The sequence below is a fragment of the Hyperolius riggenbachi genome, chromosome 3, assembly GCF_040937935.1.
Source record: "Hyperolius riggenbachi isolate aHypRig1 chromosome 3, aHypRig1.pri, whole genome shotgun sequence".
In the NCBI taxonomy this organism is placed as follows: Eukaryota; Metazoa; Chordata; class Amphibia; order Anura; family Hyperoliidae; genus Hyperolius; species Hyperolius riggenbachi.
Window position 1 is genome coordinate 292656694 of NC_090648.1, and position 12779 is coordinate 292669472.

At 42.5% G+C, this 12779-nt stretch overlaps 1 protein-coding gene across 2 annotated transcripts in view; it reads left to right on the forward strand.

Moving 5' to 3' along the window:
- The window catches only part of DOCK4 (dedicator of cytokinesis 4), a 480752-nt gene that overhangs the window by 264013 nt on the left and 203960 nt on the right, over positions 1-12779 (forward strand). For both annotated transcript variants that reach the window (XM_068276501.1, XM_068276502.1), the window contains exons 15-17: positions 3027-3189; positions 7655-7761; positions 11269-11425. In XM_068276501.1, coding sequence (XP_068132602.1) covers positions 3027-3189; positions 7655-7761; positions 11269-11425 — 427 coding nt within the window. The remainder of the gene's footprint in view (positions 1-3026; positions 3190-7654; positions 7762-11268; positions 11426-12779) is intronic.

Below are 12779 nucleotides of genomic sequence, written 5' to 3' on the forward strand. Positions count from 1 at the left end.
AAATTTAAAACCACAAATTTGCGCCAAAACAGCAGAACGAGAACAACATCAGAAATCCCATCATGCTTTCCACAGCATCAGGGGAAAAATGCCCGGGCAGTTTTCTTTTGTGCAGCTAAAAATGAGGCTTGAGTGAGAAAAACAAAGTTCTGATGCTGTGAAACTGTTAAACACCAAGCCTTTTCATTGCTGCTGCGTTTATTTTTAGTCTGGAGGTTCACTTTAAGCCAAGCGGCTTGTTTATGCAGTGTTCTTCAGTAAGCTGATGCCTTGAATGATCATTAACATTTATTTCGGTTGACAATGTGTAAATGCCTTTAGAGATAATTGTACACTCTCCCTCTTGCCCCTTCCATGATACTTCTTTGCACCAAATTGAGTGGATCACCTGCCTGCCTATTTTGTGCCTTACATTCAGGATCTGATTTTCAGATGCTACACCCATGTGAACTGGTTTGAGTTGATCACCATAGACTAACATGCCAGGGAGGTTCAGTGGCAGGCTAGTCCACCCTTATCCATAACCCCATGTGGGTTGCATCTAACAATACTTAATAGCACAATTCCCCACGCTGCAGCTGCCAACGTTCTACAGGGGAACATCGGCAGGGTGATTGAGTAGTAACATATGCCACCCGTCTCTACCATGTCAGTGGAAGGCCAGGTCACCTGCAGAAGACATTATTCATCACGCAAAACTTTCCTGCTATGCATTTCTGGGAAACTGTAGCTTGTAGGCTGAATCAGGGCTTTGCTCTACATTGTTTAAAGATTAGCATTTTAGAACTACAGTAAAACCCCCATTATCCAGAACTCGGTTTACCAGAATTCTCAAGTGAGCAGAAAAAAAACCCTTGCTAGATGCGCAAAGCTAATTTTACACTTCTTTATCCAGTAATAAACCTTTGTTACATTTAGGCCCGGTTCACATTAGCGGTGGCCGTCCGGAATCGCCGTGCCGGAGCCGGACCGCTTGCAGAACGGACGGAACGGACGCACGGCAATAGCAATGAAAGCCTATGCGTCCGTTCACATGCGTCCGTTCTGCCGGACCGGAGCCGGACCGGATCCGGACCGGATCCGGACTCCGGCGTCCGTTCCAACATGCGCTATTTTTTGGTCCGGCTCCTCCGGCAGCCGTATCCGGGGCGGAGCCGGACTGCACCATCCGGCCAATACAAAGTAATGAGAACCGGAGAGCGCACAACACACTGGCTACAAAAACCGGACGTTCTACCCCACTTCCTATGCATTTTGGATGGGGACCACATGGAGTTCACAGAGTGGGGCAGCAGCGATTTCATGCTGGAGCTCTAGGCAGCAACATGTCTGATATAAGTCTGATAACGAGGAGGCGAACAACAGAGAATTCCCAGGTATACGAAAAATGCCTGGATCCATGGTCCCAACTGCAGTCTCTGTATCCACGGATGGTCTCCACACGTCCACCTGTCTCCAACAATGACCCCAGACCCTTCTGCTGACCTCCCAGACCCCAGGTATTTACAGGTTGTTATCTCCTTAAGAAACCGGATCCGGACCGCAACCGTGTTCACTCCTCACGGAAACCGGATGCAAACGGACCGGATCCGGACCGGATCCGGATAGGAACCGTACGGATCAGGTCCGGTCCGGATACGGTGCGGTCCGGACATCCGGTGCGGTTTTGACAAAACCGCAAGTGTGAACGGGGCCTAAGTCTGTCTTATTTTTTATTTTTTTTTTTGTATTTCAATATAATTACCAGGTTTATGGTGACTATACATTCTGGAGTTTAGTATTTTTTTATTATTTTTTATTTTTTAGCTAAAATGTACTCGCAAGCAACCGGAAACTACACTTATCCAGCAGTTTAAAGCTAGGCATTTTGATTAATTGAAGTAGTAGTTTATTTTGTATGTTGAAATGGATTGCGCAGAACGTTATAACAGGATTTTTTCAAGATTGGTATCGTTAAATTATGATAGAGCAGTAATATTATTTTTCTAGTATGTAAATGAATTATTGTATAAACCTAACTATATTTGAGTGTCCTAATCCTCAGTTATTGTTTCTGGGGTAGACACCATAGGTGTAGTTCCCCTGATGGACATTTGATATATTTCACTGTGATATGTGTTTGTTGTGGTCATGTGATTGTCACATGACTTCCTGTAGGGGGGTATTAAGTGTCACAGGTGATGGGTGTGGCACACCTGAGGAAGGGCTCCGCCCGAAACATGTTGTGTTTGTGCCTCTACATGCTTTGAATACAGCTTGTTGCTGAAGCCTTTTGTGTGCAGTCTCCATTCTTCAAGTATGTACCACGGTATAGCAGGAGTGGTGTACCTGCAGGAGGTCTGCACTGGCACGAGGGTCTATCTTAGGCCTAGTAGGTGGGTGACGTGTGAATCTTTGAAGCTTTCAATATAATTACCAGGTTTATGGTGACTATACAGTGTGGAGTTTAGTATTTTTTTTTTTATTTTTTAGCTAAAATTTACTCGCAAGCAACCGGAAACTACACTTATCCAGCAGTTTAAAGCTAGGCATTTTGATTAATTGAAATATCCTTTTGATGTGCAGATGTAATATAGGTATTGATCAGATAGTGTTGCGCCTACTCCAAGAGCTGCTAGTGCTGTTCGGGGACCCCAATTCCTTGTGTATGTGGCAAACAAAAATATGTATATAACAGACTGCGCTAATAGAAATTCATAAGAACTTTAATAGTAAATAAAGTTAGTAAAATTGATAAAATAATATGATAAATCAGCCTGGAGCAGATGAGGGAATATTCGTTCCCTGTGATGGCCCGAAAGGTTTATTAAACCTTTTATTGAAGTTATTATGAATTTCTATTAGCGCAGTCTGTTATATACATATTTTTGTAATATAGGTATGTTTTTAATGTACAGGTTTCCTTTTATTTGTATGCTTTTTTTAAAAAAAAAAAAACCTTATTCTTTAAGTGCATGTAAAAGGGCTATCTTACTTTTTTATCTGTAGAGTTAATACGTTTTTTTTTTTTTTTTTTTGCTATTTAGGATTATATATCTTTTGGTTCAGGAGAACCCACAGCTCATGAGTATCATTCGTTTGTTCTCTATCACAACAACAGTCCCAGGTGGTCTGAATTACTAAAGCTTCCAATCCCTGTGGATAAATTTAGAGGTGCACATATCAGATTTGAATTCCGTCATTGTTCAAGTGAGTCTGGTTCCTTTATGTTAGATAAGAACAAAAACACTGTTTTTATTGTAGTTCATGAATGTCTTATTAAAATCCCTTATCTGTAGTAGTATTCACTCCAAATCTGATTTGTTTCTATTTGAATAAGATCAGAGATCATTTACATTATCAGCAGCTGCGTGTTACGAGAATTAAGCTGGACAAACACGTCTCGACTTTTAATAGCAGATTAGATTGCTGTGATCAAATTTGCCAATTATCTAAAACACAAGTCGCATTGATCTTCATTTCGATATTCACAGCAAAAATTGATTGAAATTATGATTGGACCAGATGGTAAATTTTAACTGATTAGACCCAGCGGGGAAGTGGTGGTGGATCAATAGTCCATAATGTTGTACTTTAATGAATAGTGCAGTGCTGCAGTTTGATACATTTTCAATAGATTTCATGGTGAACTTTATTGAAAAACTATTTGGCTAGAAGAAACGACAGACTCCGGCACTCCTCAATCAATCTTCTTTTATTAAAGCCACAAAGCACAGGTATAGACGAAAGTCCCTCTGTCTACAGCTGTTTCACGTGTGTATCACGCCTCTTCAGGACACGTGGGGCCTGACACCTTATCTTTCTACCCCACCTATATACAGGTAACTTCTTCCAACACCTGACCTCTCTCTCACAGAGGGGGCAGGGGGGGGGGGGGAGTATACATACTTCAGGTAAAGGTGACCGTGTAGTGTATAATGAATTCCTACCTAGAACTTTTATTTAAAAAATGCATTCATTTCATCCCTCTCATTAACCCCCTTGGCGGTATGAAACATTCCGCCAGGGGGAAGCGCAGCAGTTTTTTTTTTTGTTTTGTTTTGTTTTTTGTTTAAATCATGTAGCGAGCCCAGGGCTCAGCGGCATCCCCCCACCCTCTTCGATCGCCTTCGGCGATCTCCGATCAGGAAATCCCGTTCAAAGAACGGGATTTCCTGGAGGGCTTCCCCCGTCGCCATGGCGACGGGGCGGGATGACGTCACCGGCGTCAGCGACGTCGGGACGTCATTGGAAGTCCCGATCCACCCCTCGGCGCTGCCTGGCACTGATTGGCCAGGCAGCGCACGGGCTCTGGGGGGGGGCGCACTCCGCACCCGATAGCGGCGATCGGGTGCAGGGCGGCGGCGATCGGGGTGCTGACGCAGCTAGCAAAGTGCTAGCTGCGTCCAGCAAAAAAAAAATTATGTAAATCGGCCCAGCAGGGCCTGAGCGGCATCCTCCGGCGGCTTACCCCGTGTCACACACGGGGTTACCGCTAAGGAGGTTAAAACCCAGATTCCCCAGAGCTTCAGTACAAGAAATCATCCAGGCCTCCCTTTTAGAGAGTAGATCATCCCTCAGCCCTCCCCTGCCATCACCTTGTACAATTTCTAAGCCAGCAAAGGATAGACACTCCGCATTACCAAAATGGGTCTTATTAACCTGCTCTATCAGGCGGGTAGCTCCTACACCGCCTCGGATAGATCTTTTGTGTAGGAGGAAACACTCCTTTAGTGGCTGGACTGTTTTGCCAATATAGTAACGACCGCAGGGGCACCAGACACAATACATGACGTATTTCATACGACAATTAATACATTTTCTGATTCTCCAAGTAACAGGTCCAATCTGGACTACTTTACCCTTTCTGATTGAGCGACAAGCACTACAATGTCCGTACCCATAGTTTCCTTCCCATTTTTTCTTAGACAACCAATTAACCAAACTTTCCTCTCTAATCCTAACATCACTATGGACCAACATCTTCCTAATAGTTTTTCCCCTCCTAAAGCTAACCCTAGAGGGCAGAGTGGTCAGGTCCTTCAGGGTGTTATCTAATTTAGAATGCGCCACTGATTGCTAATGGCCTGTCTAATTTTCTCAGATAGGGGAGAGTAGTCAAAAACAAAATTACACTGATTCATTTTAGAAAATGATCGACTCTTTCTAGTCAGTAGTTGCTCTCTAGGAACCTCACAGGCTCTATCCAGGGCCTTGGCCACAGAATCTGCCTCATATCCTCTGTTTCTAAGGCGATAACTCGGCTCCCCCGCCTGTTTCTCAAAATCAGCAACATTTTTATTATTTCTCCTAAGGCGCAGGAATTGGCCATACGGGACGGCGTCCTTGACATGTCCGGGATGGTAACTAGCATAATGGAGCAAACTATTAGTGGCGGTTTCTTTCCTTAATCCTTTAGTACTGATCACCTGATTCTCTATCACCACCTTGAGGTCCAGGTACTCTACTTCCCTGTCCCCAAAGTGTGATGTAAAGCTCATATTTATTTGGTTGGAATTAATCCACTCCATAAATTGAGCAAACTCCATGCTGTCACCATCCCAGACCACAAGTACGTCATCCACGTATCGACGCCACAGCTTCAACTTTGCACGAACGGGATTAATGGGGGACCAGATAGTCTCATCCTCCCAAACCGACAAGAAAAGGTTAGAATAGGTCGGTGCTACCGGGGTCCCCATGGCGGTCCCTGATACATGCTTGTACCACCTCCCATTAAACATAAAATAATTCTGTTCTAGGATAAATGTCATACATTCACATAGATAGTCAGAGAATTCATCATTTTTAACAAACGTATCCAAAATGCCAGGCCTGCCGTATGTGGAATCCGGCTATACAAACTGACCACATCAATTGTGGCCAGATGGTAGCCATCCTTCCACTCAAAATTCTCCAGGACATTCAGAATATCCACCGTGTCTTGTACCAAGGATTTGACTATCCTGAGGCAAGTTCTCAACCTATAGTCGAGATATCTTGATAAAACCTCTGTTAGGGGACCCACCCCGGAGACAATCGGTCTCCCGGGTGGGTGTTTTGTGCACCTTCGGTAGATAATACCAAAGGGGAATCTGGGTTTTTCCACAAACAGCTCTTCCCCCACCTTTCGACTTAGGAATCCCATCTCAAATCAAATGAATTATTTTTTCCACTCACTCCATCCGTGGAAAACTGCTCAGTCATGCGCATCCTCCATAGCAACATACGTGTCACTAGGCTGGAGGTTGGTAATGTATATGTTAAATAAATTGTCCAAACAGGAAGAGCTAAATATGATTTTGATTTGCCAATGTTACCACCTCCATATACTGTACTAGAAGAGCTTGCCTACACAATCTGCTCATAGTATTCAAAATCTGTTGACCCTCCTCCTACATGGAGGTGGTAAAATTGGCCAATCAAAATTAAAGATCTTAATTATCTTATAAAAAAAAGTGAGGAATCTAGCAGCATTCTTAGAAAATGAGTTTGCCAGTTTCTTTCCACCAGTCACCACAGTAATAGGAAGTAAATGTCTTCAAATCTCAGGAGACACTCTTTTAAGACTCCTACCACTCTAAATGATGAACTTGAATGCACAATTTTCTTTCTATAGATTTACTTATTTCGTTTGAAGAACCTGTTCAAATGCTTTCTTTCTATGTATTGCTTCCAAGTTCTTTTTGATACCTTAAAGAGAATACCTCGGGTTCTCTTTAGGGTATTAAAAAGAACTTGGAAGCAATACATAGAAAGAAAGCATTTGAACAGGTTCTTCAAATGAAATAAGTAAATCTATAGAAAGAAAATTGTATTGCTTCCAAGTTCTTTTTGATACCTTAAAGAGAACCCGAGGTGGGATTTAATTATGTTAGTGAGGCACAGAGGCTGGTTGTGCACACTAACACCAGCCTCTGTTGCCCCATGGTATGCCTCCAGGACCCCCCTGCACGCTGCTATCCCCTCCGCAGTGCTAGCGACACACAGCGTGTAGCCAGCACAATGTTTACCTTGCCGTGTCTGTCAGCGCCGCTCCCCCGCCTCTTCTGTATCGGCGCTACCCGCTCGCGTCCCTTCCCTCCCGCTGATTGGAAGGAAGAGGAGGCGGGGGAGCGGCGCTGACAGACACGGCAAGGTAAACATTGTGCTGGCGACGCGCTGCGTGTCGTCAGCACTGCGGGGGGTATAGCGGCGCGCGGGGGGGTCCTGGAGGCACACCATGGGGCAACAGAGGCTGGTGTTAGTGTGCACAACCAGCCTCTGTGCCCAAATAACATAATTAAATCCCACCTCGGGTTCTCTTTAAACTAATTCTAAAGGTCATTTGGCTCTTTCATTCCTTAGTTTGTCGAAGCCCTGCTTTCTGTGGCAATTAACAATACACTATGGGCATGATTCACAAGGATTTTTTAACCTGTTTTCCTCTGTTTTTACCTTATCTATGTTACATTTTCAAGCTCCCAAAGAGCAAAAATATAATATAATTAAGGTAAGAAAAGTAATATTGAAATGAAGGTAATCAGGATCACTTACTTTTAGTGATTATTTTGCTTGTAAATGTACTGAAAGGTTAATTTTATCACTTAGGTGATAAGTCATTTATGAGAAGTTTTGTGAATAGAACCTAATGTGTAATATCACTTTTTTTTAATACATTTGTATTTATTTTTAGCAAAGGAAAAGGGTGAGAAGAAGTTGTTTGGCTTTTCTTTTATACCATTAATGCAAGAAGATGGACGGACATTTCCTGATGGTACCCATGAGCTCATTGTCCATAAGGTAGTGATCTACATCAAAGTTTTGAAATAATCTTATATTATGTATAAATTTGCTCCCTGTTGCAATTTAACATATTTATTTTTCAAATATTGAATGCAAAAACAGTTCTCTAGAATAAGCTGCTTTTTTTCCCCTTCCAAGCTGCAACCAGTCCTAAAGTCATGAAGCAAAATATCAATCTCAAGGATGTCTATGGAGAGTTGGTGCTAATTCAGCCCAGGGGATGCAGCTGGCTTTGTGTTGTACAGCAGCGCTCAGCCACCTGCAGTGCTGTCCTTTCTGTAGATGACCTCATTCATTAAACTGAATGTGGTAGCATGCAGAGATGTCTGCCATGTATTACTGTATCGCACTGTACTTCTTTCAGTACTGAGTCAGATGTTCATGCTCATTTGAAACCAGGACCCTAATTTAATAAACTTTTCTCCTGAGTTTTCTCAGATATACATCTACCACATTTTTTATCGTCTTATAAACAAAATTAAAAAAAAATAGATAAGAGGACGTAATAGCAACAATTGGTAATTTACAACTTGAGCACTTTATTGCTTGCAGGGGATGAAAAGGTGTAAGTTTCCCCTATGAGAAAAACTTAGGAAAAAAGTTTTATGAATCAATAATAATTGAAAAATATTTTGCCGTTAAAGCAAACCTGAATGCAAAATAGAGTATTCATTACCATGTGAACTTTTCAACACTGTTATGGGGCAGTCTTTGATCAGATAGATAAAGGTGTTTGCATTTTATTTATTTAAAGAATGGGTGCTGCATTTGACTGTAGTTTTCCTCATGTGCATAAACTGGTTTGTTGACTTTTTCAGTGAAAGAAAAAAAAGTGATTATAGGCAAGCAATACATAGGATGGGAACTTATATGTACCCATGTTTATCTCATTGTTTCTTGAGTCAGTTCTGATGCATTTTAATAAGCACAGAAGACTGACTGTAGTTTTGTTCTTGGAAAGGCCTGTCTCAGACACTGTCACACTGTTCCATACACTACCTGTATTACAACCAAATCTTGATGTCTCCTAGAGCTCCTGTCCCAGTCCCGTTTCAGGCCTGTCTGCAAGGCTGTTTCTAGCCATATTGGCTCCTTAGGTGGCAGTGTTATAAAAATCAAAAGCCATAACAACTCATTTTAAGACCCAACAATAAAAAGTAATTTTAAATCATTTAAAGCAACGTATTAAGGAAGCACCTTTTATTACAAATCATTCAGTATTGTAACACAGGTGGATACCATATATTTTGGACTATAATATGCTCTGGGCTATAAGACAAAGCTAGGTTTAGAGGACAACCCCTCCCCACCCCCCACCCCCCAGCTACACTAAACCACCACAAATACATTGCAGGAGATCGCACTAGCCTGGGTTGCAGCTTCTTCTTTAACCTCCTTGGCGGTTATCTCAAGACAGACTCTGGGTGGAAACAACAAGTCAGGGGCCGTTATCCCGAGCCTGACTTGTGGTAGCCGCTAGGAGGTCTGTGCAAAGCATTGCACACAGTGGGCGTTTTAACTCCCCTCCTCCAGCGTCCAGACGCTGACAGCTATTCTTCTTCCTTTCCTTAGAGGCTCTGCATCTCTCCGGTGAGATCACTGGTTATAGTCATGACGACAGACTGCAATCTCACTATAGGGTTACAGCGCCACCTGGAGGACACAGGGAGAACTGCAGCACTGGATCCCAGGGAGGTGAGTAACCAGCAGGGGCTGCTGCAGGCTTTCTAGTAGCATACTTTTTTTCCCGGTTTTAGAGTCTAAAAGCCTGCAAAACAATTGCACTGCTTTTAGACCCTAAAATCTGGAAAGAATCATACCGCCAGGGGGGTTGAAATAGATGATGTGGTTGTCCAAGATGTAAATAATGAGGTCAGCAGTGGGGCGGCAGCAGCAGCGCAATCCAAAGTGTCTTCAAACATCAGAGCAGCAGGCACTGTAATGACTGGCAATGCTTGTCCTGGGCTGACTGTGATGGTTTTCTTTTCTTGCATCAGCCCCACATCAGCGCAATCTGAAGTTTCCAAGTGGCATTAGCAGCAGTCTCTGTAATGACCGGCATTATGCTAGTGCAGGGGCAGAAAGCCTCCACAGCCACACCGGTACTTAAAGCAACTGCTGCTATGCCACTTGGAAACTTCAGATTGTGCTGCTGCCGCCTCCACACAGCGGACCTCATTAGCATTTACAGCATACCAGGGACACAAGCACCCGGATAGGTAAGTTCTTTCATATTCGAACTATAAGGCACAGTCACTTTTCTCCCTACTTTTGGGGGAGAAAAATTGTGTCTTACAGTCCGAAAAATACGGTAGACACTGGGTATTCTATTGCCTTCTGGTACAGGCACAGTGCAAAGCAGGTCTGGAGACCATTTTGGGTTTCAAAAACACCAGTGTTGAGTTTGTGCTAGATTTTGTATTTTTATTATTATTATTATTATTATTATTGTTATTATGATGACTTATTATTATTATTATTATTATAAACAAAAGCTTTTTGCTTTAACTTTATTTCTTTGATAACCTATTAGAGATTATTTGAATTTTCTCCTGCATCTTACGTATGCTCGATAAAGGACTTCTTGGATTCTGAAATTAACTTGTGCTGTTGTAAATCTACCAATATTGTTTTTCTGTTCAGATGTAAAACAAATTGGAGTAATGCTTTCCTGCTTTGTCACATGGGTGTTGAGTTGTACTGACATCACTTAATGGATTTGTAAAATATACAAGAAAATGGGTTTCTTCACTATTTTTTTTAATATCCCTTTGGTATTAATTAAGGCATCCTTACAGTACAGCCGGATTCCTCACCATAAGCAGCAGCCACGTCAGAAGTGAGAGGAGATGAACTTGCTGAATTTATCTCAGTTAAGCTCAAACTTTTGTGTAGTGTCCAAGTGGACACAGAGAGAAAGTAGACTTTGTCTGCTCCCTCCTCCACTGCTGCTGAGTTCCTGCACAATATGCAAACAGTAGTAACCCCACAATAATAGGGTGCAGTGTGCACCCTGAACACTGGGTGTTGCAGAGGTAATATGCATAGATGGATTTGAGCATCTGTCAGGGGAAGTAAGCAACTGAAATTACTGTACAAAAAAGTTGTATACTGCAGTTAAAAATATGTATATTGTTGGAGTACTACTCTCCAGTATCCAGAGTCAGAGTCTAGTTGGCCCCATTAGCCCACTAATATTTATCATGTCACATTTATTATGCAATTAATGCCTACATTGTGAACCTTGGACTGCCTCCAGTGGAGGGAGGTGCAGTAGTGATCAGTGCTTGTATTCAGGGTTTTAGCACTTTGAGAATACTCAGCTTAACATTTTTTCTTACAGACATTATCCCTTCCTTTTCCTTATATGCATATGGCCCTTCTATGATTGCAATGTTCAGAAGAGATCTTGTTAATTACTTGATACACCCTACTAGAGCATGTAGTTTAATATTCTGCATTCTTGCAGTAATAAGGCAATTTAGTTGTACTGTGTTTTTACAGTGTGAAGAGAATACAGTTTTCCAAGATTCCTGCCGCTACCTCAAACTGCCATTTTTGAAAGGAAATCAACAAGGAAATAATAATCAAGCTGTTAAAAATACAAAAGAATCTTTTTGGATAACCTCATTCCTTTGTTCTACTAAGCTAACACAAAATGGTAAGGAATTAAAATATTGTTTTGTCAAACATAAACTGTGCTATGCTGTCCTGCATGTTTTTTTTTCTTTCTGCAGCTTTGTAGTGTTATGGAATTGCTGTTTCTGCTAGAATTATGACACAAGCTGTTTATATGCAAGGCTGAGTGATAGCTGTATATTTCCCAGGTACTTTAGAAACTCTTTAGCACTTGTGCTTTAGACTAGATATTGCAGAATGTTCAGTAAAACAGTAAAACTAGTTAGCCTGCCGGCCCTTTCACATTATGGCGTTGCGGTAAAGCTGAGTTAATGAATTTTACCGCAAGAGACTGCTAAGTAAATGAAAGTCTATAGAGACTTAGTCTGATGCAAAGTGGTGTGATGGAAGTACTCAAGTCACAGCAATCCCAATGCAAAGTCAACAGTGCGTTATCGCAAGATCTGTGCCTCCCGGAAGAATTATGTAGTAATACAAGTCTATGGCAATGTAGTAAATGTAAAATGACCAGCGCAGTGCGACATCCATGCATGGACTGATGGGAATCACACTTGATGTACTTCCTGTCCAGCATAGAATATGTTGTGGGTTGTGGGGGGGGGGGGAATCAAGGCAGTGGTCATGCTGTCTGCCACAGGGTAATGTGGAAGAGGCGTAGGAGTGTGGGAGGATCGCACCGCACAAGTGTGCAATTGGCCTAAAAAAATCGGTAAATGTCTAGATATACCTTAATATTCCTCGTGCAGATGGAAACCTGAATTAGTGTACATAAATATAATTGTGGTTAAAATGTCCTTAGATTTGGCTTCGGACATTGCCATGGGCAAAAGCTACCACGCGTCATGAGGAGCCCTGCAATGGACAAGAGCCAATACACACCACTAGGGATTAGAACCGTTGCTAGATTCTGCTATCCAGAATTATGTGAGGAAACTTAAGAACTCTGCACAGAAAGTACCTTCTGCGTTTCAGTCTATGGAGGAGGCACATGTATTCTGAAACATGGCATGAGACTGTCGTTCAGCTGTGGGACTGTTAGGATAGACACCAGCAAGCTCAGTCTGGTAAATGCAGGCTGACCCAATGTGTGGAAACTAAGGAGCCCCTGGTTCTCACCAGAGCACCCCACAAGGGATGATGGACTGGTGACCCTAATGACCACTAGATTCTTTGATGCTAAAGACTCCTTGATTAGTGCTTCATCTTGCTGCAAAGATGATAGGGCAGCACAGGAGATGTGGTGATTGGAGCGGGTGTTATGGTAGAAATGGGATTGGATTACAGGGTGCCCAGTACCCTACCATTATGAACCATGCAGGCTGGTATTGCCCAGAATGGTGGATTCTCTGCCAGCCTGCATAGAGGACAAGGGTGGT